General features: G+C 35.3%; 1 protein-coding gene across 1 annotated transcript in view; it reads left to right on the forward strand.

Annotated features, from left to right (window-relative positions):
- The window catches only part of MIA2 (MIA SH3 domain ER export factor 2), a 93,407-nt gene that overhangs the window by 10,622 nt on the left and 58,599 nt on the right, over nucleotides 1–24,186 (forward strand). The window contains 5 exon segments of the mRNA XM_063088739.1: nucleotides 3,174–3,347; nucleotides 3,454–3,554; nucleotides 15,656–15,787; nucleotides 19,769–19,790; nucleotides 19,888–19,976. Of these exon segments, the coding sequence (XP_062944809.1) occupies nucleotides 3,174–3,347; nucleotides 3,454–3,554; nucleotides 15,656–15,787; nucleotides 19,769–19,790; nucleotides 19,888–19,976 (518 nt within the window).

Here is a 24,186-nt window from a genome sequence, read left to right on the forward strand (position 1 = left end):
GAAACAGTTATTTATATTATATTATTAGTAACTGTTTTACAAAAAGACTCCAATTAGGCCTATTTAAATAATAAGTTTCCAAAGTACAGTTAAATACTAAAAAAAATTATTTTATTTGACTTAAAATTCTGTTAATAAACTATTGTAAAAAAAAAAAAGGCATATCTGTATGTAACATAAATTTTTTGTTTATTTGTTTTGGTGGCTGGCCAGTACAGGGATCAAACTCTGGACCTTGGTATTACCAGCTCTGTACTCTAAACAACTGAGCTAACTGGCTAGCCATAATGTAATTCTTAAAGCTTAGGTTTAATTCATGTGAAAATAATACTTCAAAACTGTAACTAAATATTAAAATGCAATAGGGAATATTCATTTTCTTAAAATATATTTATTTTAAATGCAGCATCAAAGTGCTATGTTAAGAATCATAAACTCAAAGAGCAAAATTAGACATTGCATAATTCACTTACCACTCTTTACTATTGCTTTTCAGGACTACACTGACACTTTTTTATCCTTGTCTTAAAAAATAATGTGAGAAATAGATTCCACAGTTTACTTTAATACTGTAGTTCAGGATAGGACTAGTTAGAACTTTTTAAAACCTTTTTTGATTAGTCAGTTCAATCAAGTGATCAGTTTAAACTGTTTGAAAATTAAATTAATTTCATTAAAATAAATCGATGGCTATTTTGACATGGCATGGATATAAGTATATGATGCAACATTACAAACATGGCGAATTTTGACCTATATATGTTTCAAATTGGAAGCTTTTTATTAACCTTGGGGAAGGGTAATCATTTTTAAATGAAAATTCTCAAGGGATATGCATACATATTTTCATTCTAAATTTGAATTCAGGTATGTTATAGTTCATTTAGAGATTTAATATGTAGCATAAAAGCAGAAAGATCAGGAACATTTTACTTAAATCTCTTATCAGCATTGTTTCATTGAAATGCAAAATAAAACTTATATTTTTCCTTAAAGTAAAGATCATTTTATCAGTTGGATAACATGAATTTTTATCTGATAGAAGAGATTTACCTGATTTCTGTAAAAAAAAAGCAGAGTGGTAAGATGTATAATTTCTTGAGTTCCCTTTATAGTAATTTATGATATGTTTATCTTACTGAAGCAATATGTGACCTTCATGAGATCACCAAACTAAAGAGATATCAATCTTACATGCAATATTGTCTTTGCCAGACACACTCATGGCATAGAGATGATTCAAAATACAATTTAGTATTGATTTCAACTTGATTTCTCAGCATTGCCTTTTGCTGTATTGGGTCTGATAAAGAGAAAATAAGCATATACTTGTATGTAGTCACAGAAGTATGTATTTTAGCAGTTAAATGAGAATAGCTTATAGTTGTTATTTTTATATTCTATTTATAGTACAGTATTTCTCCTCTACGATGCCAATGCAAACATACAAAATAGCATTATTTTAATCCCACAAACATTTTATTGATAATTTCTAAAATAAATTAATAATTACTAAGATATCTTAAATAATGGTGTCAAAAATATATCTTGGACTCACATTTCTATATTTGTTTTATACAACACACTCTAGTAAATTAGCAAATAACATAGTGTACTCTAAAATATAAAACATACTGTAAATGCTAATAAGAATTACTCTAAATGATATTTTCCTTCAAAATTTTCACTTAATGTACAGTATTTGTTTGATTGTGGAGTTTATAAAGCTTTATTCATTGTTTCTTTTAATACTTTCCTTGAATGGTGTGATGTGATGTGATTTGATATGATATATGATATGATTTGATGTGACATATAATAGTGTAATATACTAGATATAGGATATAGGGGGAAACAAAGGAACTTGAAATTAGTAAAGCTACAAGAGAAAAGAAAAATTACAATAATGCATGACATTTCATTAACACCTTATTATTTTTAAAGTTGTTTCTAATATCCTAAAAATATTGGCATCTTCCTGTGCAAATGGCTAATATGGTTTCTTTAGTAGTGGGGTGGTTCTTCTGCCTTTGGAGTAACCCCATTGAAAGTTTTAGTGATATGATTTTTATATTTAATAATGCATATTAGCAAATATGTATTGTAGATATGCATGATCCAGTGGATTAGATTTTTGAACTTGGAAATTAATTTCTGTAAGTTCTAACTCTGCCTTTCTTTGTGCAACTACCTGTTAGTTTTGTTTATTAAATACAATTAACCACCAATATCAAGTAGTCTATAGATACCATAAATAATATTGGTCATTTTGACTCTGGTTCTCGAACAGTTAAAGTAAGAAAAATCTATCTCACTGATTTTCTTGAAAGGCAGGGATACGTATTTTTGCAATTGTCATTTAGATATAATACCTTCTTGGACAATTAATGTGTCTAAAAGGAATGAAATCTTAAGGGGGTCTATTTATTGTCCCATTTTTAGTCATACGCTTATAGAGAGTTGTTGACAGTTATGTTAGTTTTGTTTTTAAGACAAAAAGACCTTGTGGAGAATAGAATCATATATAGTTTTTATAATTCTTCCTGGGCCAAGGAATAAAGGAAAGGGTTATGTGATAGGCTGAGTAAAGGCCCCTCAAAGATGTATATGTCTTAACTCCCAGATCCTGTGAATATGTTACTTTACATGGTAAATAGGACCTTGCAGATGTGATTAATTGAAGGAACTAAGATGTAGAGATTATCCTTATGGGCCTAATATCACAAAGTTCTTCATAAGAGTACAACAGGAGGGTCAGAGTAAGAGAGAGACAGATTAGAAGATGCTACACTGCTGGCTTTGAAAATGGAGGATGGGGCCATGAACCAAGGAATGCAGTAGGCCTCTAGAAGGTAGAAAAACCAAGGAAACAAATTCTCCCTTAGATGCTCTAGAAGGAATGCAGTCCTTCCATCACCTTGGTTTTAGGACTTCTGACCTCCAGAACCATAAGAGAATAAATTTGTATGGTTAAAGCCACTAAGTTCGCAGTTATTTATTATACCAGAAATAGGAACTAATACAGGCTGCAATTTATGTTTTAGTGCATTCTTTCTCTACGAAATGTCACAATGACCAGAAAGGTTCAAAAAATGACTTGCCTAGAAAACAGAAGAGAAGCCCACAACAAAGCAAGTATTAAAAAAAATACATTCCTCTTTATTTATTTGCAGGTATGGTCTCTAAAATAGAGTTACCTATGAAAATTCATGGAGAAGTACATTTCAAAACACTGTCTTCTGAAAGCAATGATGAAAAATCAAATTCATCAGTAGACACAGAAGGGCCTGCTCAGGTGGAAATAGACAGATCTACGGAAAATACCCTGCTAACCATTCCTCAAAAAGGTAAGAAACAGGTATTTTGTTCTCTAATGCATAAATTTAAGAAGAAATTAGATTCAGAAGTTACATAATATCAAGTGATAACATATTTTTATTTATAAATCAACAGAAGCTGCTTCCGAGTTTCAGATTCTGAAATATTTATTTCAAATTGATGTTTATGATTTCATGAATTCTGCTTTTTCACCAATTGTAATTCTTACGGAAAGGGTAAGTTGGCCTTTTAAATCTTTTACGATAATTTTACCTATTTTACTAAATACAGGAGTGGCTGCAAAATTTGTTTGAGTGAACCTTCCCTATAAAAACTTTATATAATGTTTCTCTTTCCATGAAATCTTACATGTAAATCTCTCTTTATACGAATGCTTTGTTGCATGGATATTGTTAAAAATTTTTAAAAATCTTTCCTTAAGCTTTGTTGATTTGGAGCAATGTTCCCCGCCCTCCCTGTTTTTTCAAATGAAGGAAAGTTATACTAAATGAGTTAACTCAGAAATAATATGAAGTAAAAATGAGTCTTAAGCAAAATATTAGTATCAGAACGACAGCTGTGACCTCAAAATGGTGTAATGTCAGTACACAAAAGCAACTAATATCTGAAATAACCAAGCTGCAATTAAATTTCCACATTTTTTTCACTTTTCCATTTATTATAAATCTTATTATTAAATGAGATATTGCAAAAGGATCCAGCTGTAGTACTTGGCACATTGGAGGCCTTTAAGAAATATTAGTTCCTTTTCTCATCTACTGTTACCATAGAAGTAATTGAGGAAGCACTTTTCTCATTTATAAGATGAAATTTAACAGTGGTGGCCTTCAAGGAGCTCACTTTAGTTGGAAGAAACAGATAAAAGCAGTAATTATAACACAGTACAATAATAGCCACAGGATGCTATTGATGTACAGGAGGAGCTGCCTTACAGATTGATTGGAAGTGGTAGGTAGAGAGACAGTGGGAAGGAGAAACCTGGGAAAGTGTCTCAGAGATCATGCCTGAGCTGATCTTGAAGGAAAGGCAGGAGTTAGCCAGACAAAGAAGGGACGGGCATTCTAGGTTGAGGCGAGAGCATTTTTAAAAGTACAGAAGTGGGAGAGAACATGGCTTTTTCAGAGAATTATAACCAATTCCGTCTGATTGAACATAGAGTGAGGCTGAAGATGTATACAGGGATCAAATCAAGAATAGCTTTGCATGTTATAACAGGGAGGTCAACTCTATGTTGTAAACGATGGGGTCACTATTGAAGAATTTAAGCAGTAAAATAAAAAAGTTTCACTTATAAAGTTTCTCTGTGAACATCGTCAAATTAAGATTGAAGGGATAAAGACCAGAGGCAGGAAGCCCAGTCAAGAAGCTATTGCATTAGTATGGTAAATAAATGGTGAGAGTCTAAATCTCGGGGTGTCTAAAGGACACAACTTGGATATAAATTTGTCTAAAGGATATAACTACTTACCTTCAGCCTTTTCCCCCCAGATATTCTCATTTTCAAAAAAAGCTAGAAATCTGGATTTTTTGTGTGAAAGCTGAGTTGGGTTTGGCCCACTAACCACATTTTAATTTCAAAAAAATTTTTGGCAGCTAACCAGTACGGGGATCCGAACCCTTGACCTTGGTTTTATCAACATCACACTTTCCTGAGTGAGCCACTCAGCCAGCCCTCGCCACATTTTTAAACCTCTGGCCTATATCATCTGATGGTGGTTGTTGAAATGATTGGAAGGACAAAATGGACTGATCTTTTGTAGATAGAAACCATTGGATTTAATGATTGGTTGAAAGTAGCAAGGAGAATCAAAGGGAAAAGTGAGGATAACTGTTGTAAGGTTTTTAGTTAGGGTGACCAAAAGATGGTGGTGCCACTGACTGTGATGACTCTTTCTGAAAACTGGGCTTAATAACATACATTGTTTTGCTTCCAGAGGCCTCTTTTTCACTTTATTCTTTTGCCGGGTTTCAGAGAGTTGACGTTACATGATAAATAAGCCTAGAGAAGTCATTAATTTTCTCTGTATGATTTGGTCTTGAAGATGTTGATTAAAATGTTAGTCAAAAGTCTGCTCCAGGTTAGGACAAAAGAAAAACTAATTTAATGATATTTGTAAAAATAGTCATAATAAAACTTTTAACTCCCTATGGAATTAATTCTACTTATTGGTATGTCCTGCTGACATGCCCCCACCTCTTAATCCCCTCTCCTGCAAATTATACTAGTGAAGTTACAGAATTGAAAATGTAATTTACTAATCAGTACATAATATCTGCCTCTATCTAAAGTGTTTATTTAATAGTCTATACTAAGTATGCTGTTTTTGTGGACTCAGTAAACATAGTCAATACATTTTATTTGAACCATTTTGGCTGAAATTTTTCAGACATGAAAATATTGAATTAAAATTTATGTTAATTATCTTGTGATCTTGGAAAGTCACTTATTCTTTGGGGAAGGAGTCTCAGTTTTAAAACTCTAATATCAGAAGCGGAGACTAGATTACAGGCTGCTGGTCAAAACTGGCTTATGCATTGTTTAAGAAAATTATGAATCAGTTTTCAACATTTATAAGGTGAGTTCATATAAAATTCTGAATTTCTGGGTTCTCTGGAAAAAGCTGAAGACTGTATTATATAATCTCCCATTCTTATATGGCAACAAGAAGCTCAGGCTGAATAAGTACTTACATAGATATGCACTCTTCAATTCTCTACATTTTTTGTTTTCAATATCACTTTCTTTTTTTTCTTTCTTTTTTTTTTTATGACCGGCCGCCCAGTGAGCGCACCGGCCATCCCTATATAGGATCCAAACCCACGGCGGGAGCGCTGCTGCGCTCCCAGCACCGCACTCTCCCGAGTGCGCCACGGGGTCGGCCCTCAATTCTCTACATTTATTTCAACTTCTTGGCCTCTATACAGCTTTAAATTCATAATCCTTGGCCTAAATGTTCTGAAGAGTACCTGCCAGATCTAGAATTCTAACAATCTGAATGAATCTATTAAGCACCCATAATATAGATTTGAATAACTGCAGTAAATGTAAAATTTGAGCAATTTTCTAGTTAAATTTAGGTGAAAGGGTTTCCTTTTCTTCTTGCTTAAATGTTCAGGTAATTATTTCAATTCACTGGTAATTTCAAGTAGATTTTGTACAGAATATACTTTCTTTGTATTATTCAAGTAATAGGCATGAATGTGACTTTTTTATCTACTTTATTTCACAACTGAGGAGCCTCTTTGAATTCTAACATTCATATATTCTTAACTAAAATGCTTAATTTACACGTGGAATAAACAATGGAAATTGCCCAGCTCTTGTTCAATATGTTCTGAGAACAATTCTTATATCACTAGTATGTAGAATGAAGAGTTTCAACGATTTTGTTTGATTTTCTTCCAAAGGACTAGATCTTATAGCCTGTGACATTGCCTGTTTAATTAAATGGGAGTAACCAGTACTTACAGTTTTGCAACAGGGCCCCTCATAAGGGAAATCTGTGTCTAGGTTGTGGATAAAGTTTACAGGTTAGCGTGTTTCCAGTGTTCTTGGATGTTTTCTAGTAGCTGTCACAAACACTAACAGCATTTGTTCTCCATCTCCTTCAAAGCAGGTCCTATTTAAGACAGTAAAATTTCAAGTCTATTAGAACAATCTTTGAACATCTTTCATGTGGCTGAAATCAGGTACTCTATATGAATAGACTATAGAATAAAGCATTCAATTTAGTTTTTATCAGTTACAAATTCAGGATTTTTCTTTCCAATTGTTGACTTTAAGAGGGTAGTGATACATATATTAAAAAATATACATCCATATATATGTGTGTGTATATATATATTTAGTAAAGAGTGAGGTCCATGAAATTAGATTATGGGTTGGTAGTCACAACTCCACCTGTAGCACCCCTTTACCACACAAGTGTCAAAACAGGATCACAACGTGGAAACAGAATAGTGCAGGATATATTAGAACCTGAAATCTTTCTCAAGGATATGAGGTGCTTAGCAGAACTTTACTTACATGTTATGATATTTTAACATGAGCTTTTTAAGAAATGGAATTGAAAGATTTGGAGGAAGAGGTAAGTTTCTATACGACTATTAAGTGTATAGAAAAGAAATCAGGTTTGGAATTTCGCACTTAAAATTTGTTGAGCTTTACTGTGTTTTTGTTATGGGGGAAACTTGGATTTTTCCTTTTTTACATTTCATTCATTATTTTGTCCCTAACCTACGTTTCTAATATTTGGAATGGTAATTATTGGAAATTGGGAAAGGGCAAAGGCTGACTTAGGGAAGGCAAAGGGATTTTTTTTTTTTTTTCTCAAAAGTCCTAACAGCTGCAAATGATTCTGAAATCCCCTGAAAATGTTCAGACTCATGTTAGAATTTTATTGAGTAATACAATGATCTAATCAAGACATATGTTGTTTTAAGAGTCTTTGAAATTCTAAACGTAAAATTTTGTTTATGCTTCTGTTTTGATTTTAATAATTATTCGCATAATGTAATTTCAGTTTACACTGTCCAATATGTATATGAAGGTTGTGTAATACCTTAAAAATGGAGAATTATTAAGCAATTTCTGCTACTCTCTGATACTGGCAGTTCCTGAAACTCTTCAGGCTGATGTGGCAAGGAGAGATAGCAATTTGAGTTTGGAAACACTAGGCCGCATTTTTGTCACGAAAAATCGCTTGCTGTAAACTTGGGCCTGTTTTTTATTTATAATGATATAACAGTTTTGTTGCTGCAAAAGCTTGCATTAGGGAAAATTCTTAAGTATTTAAGATTTTGTTCATTATTGAGTTTTCTTGGGGGATTTGTTTAGGAAGAGGTATCCACACCTTTTTGAGTTGCTTCACTGAAGGCTTGAATTAGAAGGCAGAATTTGATGAGAATGATTATGATGGGAAGAAAGACATATACCTGTATGTAAGTGATAGGTTACCCCTTACCCTTGTCAGCTAAAACCGTCTCCCACAAACAAATCCAGCCCTCTGTACTTCATTCAACAACCCTAAAAATAGGGTCCTAAATTTAGAGAACAAGTTGCTACTTTTAGCTCCTCTTCTCAGAGGAAAACAGCACCCGCTGGCCCCAGGTTCACCCGGTTTTGATTTAGCATTTGGGTAACTAGGGGCTCAAGTAGTTTAGGATAGTTCTGCCTAGTGAGTGCCCAGGTCACTCAGGTAAGTGAGTAGACCCCCGGAGCCCTCCATTCGGCAGAGGAGACCAGATCGATATTCTTTGGGAGAGGTTAAACTTTGACCAGACTATGGCTGATCCGAGATGCCTTCCTGTCCAAAATCCAAAGTCCGGACACGGTTGGCAGGGCCCACCGTGCGTGCCCCGCAGGCCATTTTCAGACTGGAATGAAGGCGGCAGACGGCTTCTCCGGGCCGGCAGGGTCCCTCGGGGTACGACGCCGTCAGGGCTTCCATGAGGCGCAGATAGCAAGCTCTAGAGGGGCTGAGAGTGGAAAGCTCTGGTGGTTGGGGACGTGCCTGGTGCTGGCCCCTAGGCCGAAGGGGGCGCGCCGTGGGGCCCCCGGGAGAAGCTTCCACCTGTGGCCATCCGAGGCGAGGGGTCCTGGGCCAAAGTCCTGGTCTTTGGGCCCTGCAGCCCACACCATCGCGCAGAGCCTGAGGTCAAATCCCATTCACCAGCCCCGAGCCCCTCGACTTCCAGGGGTGGGTGGTTCGCCAGGTAGTGCGTCGGCCCCTTTAAGAACGAACAACTAGGACACGTCTACGAAGCTAGCGCGGAGGAGGAGGGGAAGTTCACCGCCGCCTGGCCGGTACCAAGCCGAGGGGAGGGGTGGCGAGGAGGGGGTGCGTCACAGGCTCGTGCGGGGCGGGCTCAGACCTGTGTTACGTAAGCAAAACGTAACAAAGGGGCCTAGGTTACCAGGGTCTGCATCTTGGACGCCTGAGGCCTGTTGGCGCCAGTGCTCCCCGGCTCCCCGCACAGCCGGCTGCGCAGTGGTTTGCTGCTGTCGCCGGGGGCTGGTTCGCGTTCCCGACAGAACGCAGTGCTTTCTCAGCTGCTGGTTGTGGCCCGGCCAAGCCGTGGCTGCCGCAGCCACAGCCAAAGCAGCCTTGGCGCCATGGAGGTGCTCAGGGCTGCCCCTCAGCCGTACTTGGGGCTGGTACTGGAAAAGCTACACAGGGTGAGTCAGGGCTCGATCAGGGTTACGTGGCCCCGGGGGCCGCCGGGGGAAGAAAGCAGCAGACTTTGGCTTTGGGGTCTAAGCTGCAGTGGTCGGAGATTCCGAAGCCAGCCAGTCCTCACCTGCCACCCGGCTCCGGCCTGTGTCCGAGGCAGTGACCAGGTTCGTAGGGTACTTGGGTGGTTTTTCGTGTGATGGAAAGGGACCTGGAGATCAGGAAGGTGAAGAAGGCATTTGCTTAAGCTGGACTTTGCAAACATATGATAAATGTTTCCCGATTCCTAAAACGAATTAGCCTTCCCGTTATGTTATTTATTTTGAGCAGGAGTCATTGACACATGGTTCTTCCAACTGTGAGAAACTTGAGGACTGATCCTCGGAAATGAGTTCCGTTTAGTGATGAAACTTCTTGTTTTCTTGAAAGGACACCTAAGCTTGAGCGGGGAGGTGGGATTCTAATTCTGCATTTTCTTTCCATAAAGAATGTCCTTTTGAGATGCTTTATAGTAAGTGAGATTGTTCTTCGCTTCCGTCTGTGTCTTGTTAGTGTAAGAGGTCGTGTTAATGTAAAGTCTAGAGATAGAAAACTCTCAGTGTTCAAAAATTTTTTCAGGTCCAGTTTATAATCAGGTTGCAGAGATTTTTCTCCAGCGTTTATAGGTGTCTCTGTTGACATGTTTAGGGGCGTTTATGTCGCTGTGTTTTTAAAAACGGTATTAACGTTTTAAAAAGACCATCTAAATACTGAGGCAGTTATGGTTATGTTTTCTTGCTGTGTGAATTAAAAAGTACTGTTGCCTTTCTTTTCATTCATTTTTTTCAACTATAGTGTATATATGTATACACTGTGTGTGTGTGTGTGTGTGTGTGTGTGTGTGTGTGTGTGTGTAAAGGATAGCTCTGTAGAAATTCTAAGTGAACTAAGACAGTTTTGACAACTAGCATTATGCTGTCTGTAAAAGGAGAGAAGACAAAAAAAGTAGAAACTGAAGTGCTTACTGAAACATACACACAGAATGCTAGGGAAATTGATGGGTAGGAGAGGTTACTTTTTCTTGGTTAGGAACATCTTTCCATGATGAGCAAATAGTTTAAGCAGAGGAGGCATGAAACAGCATGGTGTGTGCTGGGAAGTAGAAGCTGTATTACTTAGAGTATAAAGTGGGCTCAGGAGGTGATATGCAATGATGTTTGCTGGAGACATAAGTAAGTTCCAAAGGCTGTAGGTGCAGAACAGCTGTTGGAGGCTTTTGGGCGGTTAGATTTTTGGTTTAGGTAGATCTTCTTGATTAGTAGCATGTAGGTTAGATGTCAAGGAAACAAAACGAAACAGGGCTTAAGGGAGAGATGACAGAGTAGTAAGGATAGAGAAGAGGTACTGAATGGGGAAATGTTTAGGAGCTGAAAGCTACAATGGGTATGATATATTATTGATTGGATATGAAGAGTGAGAGAGAAGGAATTTAGAATGACTCCCAGGTTTCTGGCTATGGCGACGTAGCTATTCACTTAGATAGGGTATATAAGAAGAGAAACATGGGGTGAGACATAATTTTAGTTGCATGTATTTCCCTTTCTTCACTAAAAGCAAAAATGGTGAAAACTTAGTTTTTATAGGGCAGTCAATGGAGAGATACATGGAGAGGGGCAGCCAGATTTTGCCACAATTTTCCCTAGTACGGTGAACAACATCTTTACCTGGATTTTTTTTTTTTTTCTTAAATGCCACCACCCTTACCACACTGGCCTGGGTTAAGGGTGGTGGCATTTAAGATGACACAAGATTGCTCTGGTTTTTATTTATTTTTTTAGCTTTAAAAATTATTTAATTGATTTTTTAATTGAGATATATTCACATAAAGTTCGCCCTTTTATTGTGTTCAATTCAGTGGTTTTTCATATATTCACTGTTGTGCAAGTATCACCACAATTCCAGAACATTTTCATCACCCCCAAAAAGAAACCCTATACCTATTAGCAGTCCCAATTCTCCCTTCCCCCTCATCCCTTTATAACCATAATCTAATTTCTGTCTCTATGAAAATGTCTGTTCTGGACATTTCATATAAATAGAGTCATGCAATATGTGGCCTTTTGTGTATTTCTTCTTTCGCTTAGCATGTTCAATGTTCATCCATGTTGTAGCATGTAATAGTGCTCCATTCCTTTTTATGGCTGAGAAATATTCTATTGTGTGGCTATACCATATTTATGTTATGGTTTATAGACATTGGGGTTGTTAATACCATTTGGCTATTATGAATAATGCTACTGTGTACAAGTTTTTATATGAATATATGTTTTCAGTTCTTTTGAGTATATACTCAGGAGTGGAATTGTTGGTTCATATTCACCACATGTTTAACTTTTTAAGAAATTGCCAAATTGTTTTCTGTAGAGGCTGCACCATTTTATATCCCCACCAGCAGTTTATGATGATTCCAGTTTTCCACATCCTCTCTAACACTTGTGATATATTTTTTTTCAATTTTTAAAATTAGCCACCCTAGTGAGTGTACAGTGGTATCTTACTGTTGTTTTCATTTGCATTTTCCTAATGACTCATAATTTTGAGCATCTTTACCTGTTCTTATAGGCTATTTGTATATCTTTTTTGGAGAAATATCCATTTCCTTTTGCCCATTTTAAAAAGTGGATTGTTTTTTAATTGTTGAGTCATAGTAGTTCTTTATACATTCAGGGTACTAGACCCTTATGAGATATATAATTTGCAGATATTTTTTCTCATTCTGTGGGTTGTGTTTTCATTTTCTTGATGGTGTCCTTTGAAGCACAAAAGTTTTCAATTTCGATTAAGTCCAATTTATCATTTAGCAGAATGGAAAAAAAAAATGATACAACTACATGCCTTCTATAAAAGAAATTTTAGATTTAAAGACATATGCAGGTTGAAAGTAAAGGGATGGAAGAAGATATTCTATGCAAACAGTAACCAAAGGACAGCTGGAGTGACTGTACCAATAGGCAAAATAAATTTCAAGACAAAAATTATTACTAAAGACAAAGGAGACATACGAGGCTCAATCCATCAGGATGTAACAATTATAATCATATTTCATCTAACATAGCCCCCAAATACCTGAAGTAAAGCATGACAGAATTAAAGAGAATAATAGACAATTTAACAATAATAATTGGGGACTTCAAGATCCCATTTTCAATAGTGGATAGAACAACTAGACAGAAGAGCAGTAAGGATGTAGGAAACTTGAACAATACTACATACCAGCTAGACCTACCTCTCTCCCCATATCAAGGAATACTATAACAATTTGCAGGAGGTTTCCCCACTTCAGTAGAACACAGACTGTAGCAGATGGTCCTTCTGTACAGTGACCTCTCCAGGACATCCAATTCGATTTATCCAATAAATGGGTATCATAAAACTTAGAGCTGGAATCACAGATTATCATTAAAATTATCATCAATGAATTATCTTTAAAGTGGTAGTTAAAACATGAAAATGGATAAAATCTAAAGGAAAGTATGTTAAAAAATGTGTTTGGAATATAGCTTGTGAATAAATGTGGAATTAATGAATGGATGAATGAATGAATGATGAATATTAACAGCTTCTTGTGAGATAATTATTCATTTTACAGATCCAATTTCTCCTTGGTCAGACTTAATTAACATTCTACTTTAGCTCTTTTTAGACCAATTGAATCTAAGTCTCTCTTGATCCCATTTTAAAGGGAGATTTCAAAAAAATGGTAACCAGTTTATATTTATATAAAATAAAGTCCTAAGAAAATTAAGAGGCATATTAAAAATAATTTTCATCAAACTTGTTTATGAGTAATGAATGAATTTGTTTTTCTTTGAAACTTTTTGTGGATTTACAGTTAAGTGCAGGAAAAAATCCTCAATTGTTTAGCATGACTAATGTGTAAAGGGGAAATTATTTTCAAGTTTGTATCTTGGAGAGGTGTACCTTCATATAAGTTTGCATTATAATCAGGTATCTTAAGAGTCTGTACAATGACATTCTATTGTTTTCTTTATTAATATATATCATGTTTATTTGAGATGAAAAACAATTTTAATTTAATCTCAGTACATTATGTCAGCTTGATTAGTTGATTTTTTAAAGATACTTGGTCTTGAAATCCTTAGTATTGATGTTTTGGGAAGGGAATAAGTTTTAAGTATTCTGTGACTAATCACTACCAAATTTTATAGAGGGTAACTCATGAAGAGTTACCCATCACTCTTAAACTTTACCAGTTTACCAAATCACATATAATTCTGTATTGCATTATATTTGTTGATGTTTGATAAGTTTGGTTATTCTTTCTGTATTTTTGTGAGATAAGGTTTTATGTTGTAGTTAAAATTAAGGGTGAAAAATCCCCATGAGAAAGCCAAAATAATTAAGACCAGAGCAATGGATTTGAGGTGAATCCTTTAAATTTAGATTCATTGCTTTTCCTCAGTCCATCAGATCCAACCAGCCTTAAGGCTTTAAGCCTAGAATTTACCATCTCCTTTTAGAGTAGAAGAGCTAATAAAATACTATCAAGTCTAAGAAATATCACTGTACTAAAGATAATTACATGTTTGATATGAGAGATGCTTTTAGAATTGTCATTTAAAGTGTATGGTGTTGTAAAGAAATCATATTATTAGATTTTTGAAGTAGTGTGTGTCACAGGTGTTGAATAAGTTAGCCAAAAGCAAGATGTTTGGAGAATATGTAAATTGTGAAGAAAACTTCTTTTCTACCCAGTATTGTGTATTGAATTCCCCCTTTTTTTCCCAGAGACAAAAATAAATATTTTAATTATTGATTGACTTTGTGATACCACAATTCTGTGAACTGGTAATTACTACATTACTGGGGTAATGTAGGAAGAGGCAGAAGCAGAGATTGGGGTAAAGGGATTTTTTTTTTTTTTCAAAAAAGTATAATTAGGTTTATTTGATACAGATTAATGAACTATAGATAGTAACTTGGAAGGAGTGTATATGTGGACTAGAGTTATAAAAAAGACTTTGGAGAGAGTAACTATTAAAGGGTGCTTTTCCAGGCAGAAATGGCCTAAGAAGGGAGATTTGCTATAGATGTTTTGGGTTGAAGCCTGGAAGGAATCAAACCTGATCTTACTTCAGGTTGATCGGAAAAAGGTATTTTTCTCTTTTGCCCTTGCTTTTCTCCTTTCTTTGTGATGAGTAATATGTGAGGTCTGGTAACAAAGAACAGAATAACCCAATTGGGTGAGATGAGCAATGAGCTGACCCAGAGAAAGGTAAAATACAGAAGCAACTGCAAAAGTCTTGCTTTGTTGAGCTGATGACCTGCTGGGGAGAGAAGTAATGTGGAAAGGCCATGGTTGTAAGATAATGGTCTTTGGAGGAGAAATAATAGGAATAGTTACCCCATATGGAGTACTTGTCCTGCATGTCCAAACAGCATTATTCTCATTACGGATAAGAGAAGGAAGGGACTCGCAGAGATAGAGTGGAAGGATTCAAATTCCAAACCCAGAACTCTATCAGTGGTTTTCAAACTTTTTTTTTTTTTTAAAAGATGACCGGTAAGGGGATCTTAACCCTTGACTTGGTGTTGTCAGCACCACACTCACCCAGTGAGCAAACCAGCCATCCCTATACGGGATCCGAACCCGTGGCCTTGGTGTTAGCACCATACTCTGCTGAGTGAGGCACAGGCCAGCCCAGTTTTCAAACTTATCTTTCTTTTTTTTTTCTTAAGCCGCAGATCCATTTTATTTTTTCCTGTAGGGAAATCTTATGTGGAAATTAGTATACTCTACAGATAAAACCTAAACTGGTTGAAATCAGGGTAAGAGCACCTGAATCCCAGGTTGCTTGGCTATTTTCTTTGGCTTTCTTTCTTGTTCTCATCCTTGGAAGCTTTGCGGCACTCAGTAGAACTCCAGTTTGGAAACTATTCCATTTCACCCCTGCTGTTCTTCAACACTTAGTGTGATAGTGGTTGAAAGTTGCCAGAAAAATATACTCTGATACCTTCTGTTTGGTGTCAGTCTGGCAGCCCATTTCCTGAAAAGAGTGGACCATCTAAACTTGTACCTATGTTTGCAATCAATATTTTATCAAAAGTGCATTTTTAAGGACTTAATTTTCTTTGTCTTGAAGATTGTGGCAGCATTGCCTGAAGATCTGAGGCCAGGCCCTAATCTCTATGGTTTTCCATGGGAATTGGTGACATGTGTGGCAATTACTGGATTTTTTATTGTTCTCTTGTTTTCGTGGAGAGGTTTTCAATCGGTAAGTAACCATTGTTATTCTAAGAGAATATTCATTATGCTTTAGGTTGAACAAGTAATATGAGAAACATTTGTTATTTTAAGGAAAGAAGTTAGGTTGTAGTTATGTGGGTTACTCATGTTAATGTGTGGCTACTAGAAACTGAATATGGATTCAGAGGAATTTTTTTCAGTATAAAAATTTTTAAGAATTTCTTTGTAGAAGTATTCTTCACTAATACTAAAACTTTACCTTTATTTCTTCTTATTTATTTTGATCTATGTTTGTTTTTAACAGCATACTAAACATCTGTGAATGTGTCACTTAACATTGACTGTCACTTATATTTAGGTGACCTTCCCTCATTTCATTTCCCTGCCTCCCTGCACTAGAGGTAACCCTGTTCTGGATCCTGTGTTGATTATTCCCATGCATGTAAAATTGGGAGTGGGGGGGTCATATTTACATCTATCCTCCAAAAGTATAGTATGTAATTTTAGTTGATATCTTACCATATGTCTTCTTTGGAACTTTTTTTTACTCTATCCTATATTGTTAAGATTCATACATATTTTTGAATGGGCTATAGTTCTTTCCATTTTGACTCTTCTAGAATATTACATTATAAGAATATACTGCAGTTTATGTATACATTTTTATGGCCTTTGGGTTGTTTTCAGGCTTCTTCTATTACAAACAGTACTGCTGTGTATATTCTTATACTTGTCTCCTGCTGTATATTTGTAAGAGTTTCTCTTGGGAATATACCTAGGTATGAGATTACTAGATTATACGTTTTGTGGAAGTTCTACTTTTAAGAGGTAATGCCAAAATCTTTTCCAAATTGTCTGTACCAGTTTGCACTCCTATCAGCAGTGTGTAAGAAACTCTAGAGATCCATTTGTTTCATGTTTTCTCCAACACTTCTTGTTGAAATTCTTGATTTTTGCCATTTGAGTGGGTATTAAATGGTACTTATCACAGTCTTGATATGAATTTCTCTGATCACTAATGAGATTTAATAAATTTACTAGCCATATGTATTTGTTGTTCTTGGAAATATTTGTTTATGTCTTTTGCCAATTTTTCTGAGTAGTTTATTATTTATTTATTTATTTATTTATAGGAGTTCTTTATATATTCTGGATGCTATCTTTGTTGGTTATGTGTATTGCAAATGCCCCAATATGAAATATCTTTTCATTTTTCTTTGGAATTTTTTTCTGCTGAACAGAAATTCTTAATTTAAAAATTTTGCTTTTAACATTCAAGTCCTTGATCCATCTTGAGTTAATTTTTTGTCTGTGGGGTAGGGATTCAGTGTAATTTTTTTCCCCAAGGAATAACTATTTTCCTGCTCCATTTACTGAATCTGCCATGCCACATTTTATTTATTTATTTATTTTTAAATTTATTTTTTATTAGCATATTCATTGTTACAAAAAATATTATTATTTTTGCCCCTTAACCAATCTCTCCACTTCCCCCTCCCTCTCCTTCCTTCCACTTTCCCTTCCCCTCCCTCCTCTAATAACCATACATTTGTTCTCTCCATCTGATAGATTAACTGTTTCTCTGTTGGTTTGTTGCCTAGATGATCTGTCCAGTACTGAGATAGATGTGATCAAGTCCTCCCCTATTATTGTAAATCAGATTCTTCTTTTATTACTCTGGAGTGTGCTTTGTGGAGAGAGAGGACCTCTTCTTTTTTTGTTTTTTTGGTCTCCACTGGTGCCTCTCCTTCTGTCAGTGCAGTTGAGAGTCTGGCGTGCTTCTGCACAGTGTGTTTGATTGCTGCTATAGAGATGAGCTGCTTGTGCGGCAGCCCTTACAACTGCCTGCGTGGAAATGGTGTTTTTGGTGTGCTCTTTACCTAGTGCGGCTGAGTTCAGCTTCCCCCTGCTCCATGCCTTAGAACCCTGGTGGGGCCTTGGGGCAGTGGCCTAGCTTGCACTCATTCTGCACCTTTTCTGCACTCATTATTCTATTCCGTTGATTATTTTTGAAAGCAGATACATGTATATCATTCGGTATCTATCCATTAGGTCAAGCTTGCCTAATTGACTATCTGTGGTGTTTGTGTGTTATGTATTATTAATCTTTTGTTTATTTCCTTCATCTATCAAGAATGAAGACTGTTATGATGGATTTATCACTCTCTGTTTTTCTGTCAATTCTTGCTTTACATGAGGTTATTGTTATGTTTAGAATTGCTATATCTTCTTGGTGAATATAACCTTATCAAGATTTAGTGACCCTCAGTAACTATAGTGATGCTTTTGTTGTAAGTTCTTTTTTATCTGATCTTCATATAGGCATACAACTTTCTTTTGAGTGGTAGTTGATGTCTTTTTCCTTTCCATGGTCTTCTGTTTAATGTGTATTGTATGAATTTTTAAAAATATCTGATCTGGCAATCTCTATTTCACTATTGAGTGCAGTCTAGCCACATATATTGTGATTATTGATTATTGATGTTTGGACTAGTTTCTTATAGCTTAGTTTATTAATTTGTTCCACTTTTTATATATTTCTTTTAAATTCTTTTCACATTGATAAGTAAATCTTTCTGCCAGGAAACTAAGAAGCTCGGCACTCTCTCATATCCCTTGGTCTCCTCTTCCACTTTCTAACCTCTGTCATGTTGGTACCTTCTAGACTTTCAGTTCTGGATTATTAAAGAAATATTTCTCTTCTTTTTTAATCTTAACTTTTTCCTCCTCCCCTTTCCCACCTTCAAGACAACAACAAATATTACCAAGGTATTTGGTAACCCTTAATTGACATATTTCTTGCAGAGTTTCCTGGATTTAGTTCTTTTAATGTTTGAATACTTTTTTTCAAGGTTGATTTTAGTGTGGGTCTTTGTTAGGCAGTCTTCTGAGACTTTATTTTGAATTCTTGAGAATATTTGAATTAACTCCTCACTGGGATGATAATTTGTTCGGATATAAGCATTCTAAGTCCAAAGTTCTATCCTTTTAGTACTTTAAAAACTTTATTCCCTTGTCTTTTTGTATCTAATGTTACTGATTGAAAGTCTAATGTCAGTGTGATTCTTATTCATTTGTAAGTGATCTGTTGACTATGAAAGCTTTTTAATCTTTTGATTTGATATTCTTATTTCAGTATAATGTCTAGATATGATTTTTTACCTTTATTTCTCCTTTAGAATTCTCTGAATTCTTTTAATATGAGATTTTTCAGCTTTTTTTACTTGTGGGAAATTTCTCCGGCATTTAAAATTTTTTTCTCTTTTTGGGACTACTATTTTTCAGATGTTGGCCCTTCTACTTCTGACTTCCATATCTCTTAACTTTTATTGTTCAATTTCTTTATGATTCTCGTTACTTTTTGAGAGAATTTCTCAATCAGATGTTTTAGTTGACTAATTTACCCTACATCTATACCCATTCTACTGTACCTTGACTTCTACATTTTTTCTCTTTTAATTCTGTCTCTATAGATGTTCTGTAGATGATTTAAGTCCCCATTTGTCTTTTCTACCTGGTTATGTTACCTCAGCCCTAAGTCTGATTCTCTTAAAAATGGATTTTTTCCACTGCATTATTTGAAAGAAAGAGTTTAAAGAAGAAAAAGTTTTGGTTTGCTGTTTCTTTAGAGTCAGATCAGGTCTATTATCTCTGTGGTGACGTTTCTCAGGTGTGCTTTACTTTGGATATTGGCATTAGCGGAGATGATAGTAGGGGCTTCCTGAAGCAGTTTGTTTTAGGGACAGATATGTTTTGGGAACAATGGGTTAAATGAAATTACATAGGTATCTTTACAGTAAAAATTATTTCAGAGCTTTTAATATGCTAACACACAGTCTTTAATATGTAGCGTTTTCCTCACTGGAAATAGAACATTTTTGGCTAATTGATATTCATACTAGGGCAATAGAAACCCATTATTTTTAAGTTGGCAGTAGAAATTAAATAAATAAGATTTACATGAATGTATATTTGTTTTAATGCTATTTTTGTTAAAAATTTATTTCAGGTTAGAAGCCGGCTTTATGTAGGTAAGCTCTTTTGTCTATTTTAGATCTCATCATTGTATATAATTAAAAAACTTATAGTAAATAATTCACTCATGTTAATATTGACTTTTTTTTCTAGGAAGAGAGAAAAAGCTTGCTGTAAAGCTTTCTAAACTAATTGAAGAAAAATGTAAACTACTTGAAAAATTTAGCGTTGTTGAAGAGGAGGTAAGATATTTTTGAAAATAACATTCACATTAGGGAACTTCATGCTTTTATATCAATTTAAGGTATTAATGCTTTGTTTGCAGAGTATAAGAGTTCTGTTGCTCCTCATTTTCAACACTTAATATATCTTATTAGTTTTAGCCCTTGTAGTAGGTATATAGTATTGTCTCATTGTGATTTCAATTTGTGTTTCCCTGACTAATGAGGTTGTGCACCTTTTCATATGTTTATTTATTGGTCATTTGGATATTCTTTCTGTGAACTTGCCTTTTCAAGTCTTTTTCACATTTTTAAAGGTATGGTTATCTGTCCTTTTCCTTTTTGATATGTAGGAATTTTCTGTATTTTATATGTGAGTGCTCTGTCAGATATATGTACTGCAAATATCTTCTTCCACTGTGTGGCTTACCTTTTTATTTCAAATGCTGTCTTGGTAAGCAGAAGTTTATTTTAACATAGTTGAATTTGTCAATCTTTTCTTATGATGACTGCCTTTTGTTTCCTACTTAATATATTTTTTACCTACACAAGGATATGAAAATACTCTTTTGTGTTTTCTTTTAGAAACCTGCTGTTTTACTTTTCTCATTTAGACTGGGTGGCCTAAGTAACAGGAATTTAGTTTCTCATTGTTCTGGAGGCTAGAAGTCCAAGATCAAGGTATTGGCAGGTTTGGTTTCTTCTTAGGCCTCTTTCCTTGGCTTGCAGATGGTGCCTTATTGCTGTATCCTCATAGGTCTTTCCTCTGTACATGTGCACATTAATGGTGTTTGTCTGTATGTCCAAATTTTCTTTTCTCATGAGGACACCAGTCAGATTGGATTAGGGTCTACCCTAATGGCTTCATTTTAACTTAATCACCTCTTTAAGTGCTCTGTCTCTAAATACAGTCACATTCTGAGGTTTTGGGGGTTAGGGCTTCAACATATGAATTTGTAGGAGACATAGTTCAGTCCATAACAATCTTTGCTTTATCTGGAATTGAATCTGTGATGGTGTAATTGGGGAAGGGGGTTGTCAAGATTCAATTTTTTTCTTATGGATATTGAATTAGCTAATACCGTTTATTGAAAAGACCCTCTTTTACCTATTGTGTAGTTTCATCTTCTTAAATCAAGTGACCTAATACATGAGTTTGTTTCTGTGATCTGTGATAACTTCTGTTCTGTTGGTCTTTTTTAAAATTTTTGTGCCAATACCATGTTTTTTTTTAATCTACTGTAGTTTTATAACAAGTCTTGCTCTCTGACAGCATAAACATCCAGGTTTATTTTTCTTCGAGATTGTGTTGGTTATCTTGGCACTTTGCCTTTCCGTCTAAATTTTAATTCAGTTCATCACTTTACACACACACACACACACACACACACACACACACGCGCGCGCGCGCGCGCGCGCGCGCACATTTGCATGCATATACACAGCCTGCTAGGACTTTGATTGGGATTACATTGACTATATATATCAATTTGGAAAAAGTTGACATTTTTATAGTGTTGAGTTCTTACTCATAGACTGTGGTACATTCTTTTATTTATGTCTTTTAAAAATTCTCTCATTGTTTTATACATTTTGTGTTGTGGTCTTGCATATCTTTTCTTAGATTTATTCCCAGGTATATGATGTTTTTGGAAACTATTGTTAATGGTATATATATTTTTTCTAACAGCTTTATTAAGATATAATTACATACTGTGTTAGTCCATGTTCTGTTGCTTATAACAGACTGCCTGAAACCAGGTAATTTATAAAGAAATGAAATTTAATTCTTACACTTTGGAGGTGTCTAGGTGGCACATCTGGCAAGGGCCTTTTTCTTGGTGGTCACTCTATAGTGATGCAGGGTATCACATGGCAAGAGATGGCATGAGCAAGAGAAAGTTAATCTGCTCACTCACTCTCCTTATAAACCCATCAGAACCACACCCATCACTCCATGAATGAATCAATCCATTAATAAGGGTACAGTTCTCACAATCTAATCATGTCTTAAAGGCCCCACCTTTCAATTACCATAATAAGATCTCCTTCCTTCTTCACACTGTCACAGTGGGGATTAAGTTTCTAATAGATGACCCTTTGGGGGACATATTCAACCCATAGCATATACCATACAATTCACCCATTTAAAGTGTGTAAATGAATGACTTTTGGTATATTTGTGAGTTGTGCATTCATCACAACAGTCAACCTTTAAACATTTTTATTAACCCAAAAAAGAAACGTTGAACCCCTGAGCTCATTCTTCACCCAATCCCCCCCGTCCCAAAACCCCAGGTAACTTATCTACTTTCTGTTTCTATAGATTTGCCTGTTCTCGACATTTCACATAAATGGAATTATACAACATGTGAATCTTCATGACTGGCTTTTTTCACTCAACATAATGTTAAACTCATGCATAGCAATTCTACTCCTAAGTGTATACCCCAAAGAATTGTTGTTTCATCTCTGTTGTAGTACTTAATTTCTTTTCTTGCCAAGTAATCTTCCATACCACTGTTTATATATCCATTTATCAGTTGATGGTTATTTGGGTTATTTCCATTTTGGGCTGTTATAAATAATGCTGCTAATGACATTCAAGTACTAGTTTTTGTGTGGACATATGTTTTCAATTCTTTTGAATATATACCTAGGAGTGTGCTATGGTTATGGTCTGAATGTTTGTACTGCCCAAAGTTCATGTGGAAGTCTTATCCCCAATGTGGCAGTGTTGGTAGGTGGGGCCTTTGGAGATGATCGGGGCTATGACTTTACAAATGGATTAATCCATTCGTGGATTAATGGATTAATGGGTTAGTGGATAAGTGGGTTATCACAGGAGCAGCATTGGTGGCTTTTTAAGAAGAGCGAGTGAGCATGTTAACATATGCTCTTGCCCTGTCACCGTGTAATACCCTGCACTACCTCAGGACTCTGCAGAGTTCCCACCCAGAAGAAATGTACTCCCTTGACCTTAGAATTCCCAGCCTCCAAAACTGTAAGAAATGTATATATAAATTCCATTTCTTTATAAATTACCCAGTTTCAGATATTCTGTTATAAGCAACAGAAAACTGACTAATACTGCATGGAATTGCTGTGTCTGTATTTAACTTTTTGAAGAACTGCCAAACTATTTTCCATAGTGGCTGCACCATTTTACATTCACACCAGCAGTTTGTGAGTGTTCCAGTTGTTTCACATCCTTCCCAACACTTGTTATCTTTTTGATTATAGCCATTCTAGGGGTGTGAAGTGGTATCTCACTGTCGATTTGATTTGCATTTCCCTGATGGCTTATGATGAGCATCTTTTCATGTGCTTATTAGCCATATGTGTATCTTCTCTGTAGAAAAGTCTATTCAGTTTCTTGGCCTATTTTTAAATTGGATTATTTATCTTTTTATTACTGAGTTTTGATTTTATGTATTCTGTGTACAAGCTCTTTATCAGACATGTATTAGCAAATATTTTCTCCCATTCTGTAGGTTGTCTCCTCACTTTCTTGGTGGTGTTTTTTGAAGCATGAAAGTTTTTAATTTTGATAATGTTCAGTTTATTTTTTATTTTTTATTTTGCTTTTTGCTGTCATATCTAAGAAACCATTGTGTAATCCAAGGTCACAAAGATTTACAGCTGTTTCCTTCTAAAAGTTTTTATAGATTTAGCTCTTATGTTTAAGTCTTTGATCCATTTTGAATTAATTTTTATATATGGTGTGAGTAGGACTTTAACTTAATTGTTTTGCAGGTGGATTTCCAGTTGTCCTAGTACTAGTTGTTGAAAAGACTTTTCTTTCCTCAATTGAATTGTTGTGGCACCATAGATTAGTTTTTGTCCTTTATAGAATTTGTATAAATGAAATACTCTTTAGTGTCTAGCTTTTTTTCAGTCCACATTATACTTTTGAGATTCACTGTGTTGTTGCATATATTCATAGTTCTTTTTTTTTTCTAAGTAAATGTACATTGTATCAATATACCAAAATTTGTTTATCCATTCACATCTTGGCGTGTTTTAGTTTCTAGTTCTGTGCTATGATGAATAAAGTTTCTGTGAACATTCTTGTACAAGATTTTTTTGTGTGTGGGTATGTGTTTTCATTTCTCTTCAGTAAATATCTCCTAGAATTGGGATTGGTGGGTTATTAGGGCAGATATAGCTTAAGTTTATAAGAAACTTCCTGGCTACTTTTATGATTTCCTCTGTCTTTAGTTTTCAGCAG

Source organism: Cynocephalus volans, chromosome 3, assembly GCF_027409185.1.
Source record: "Cynocephalus volans isolate mCynVol1 chromosome 3, mCynVol1.pri, whole genome shotgun sequence".
Classification (NCBI taxonomy): domain Eukaryota; kingdom Metazoa; phylum Chordata; class Mammalia; order Dermoptera; family Cynocephalidae; genus Cynocephalus; species Cynocephalus volans.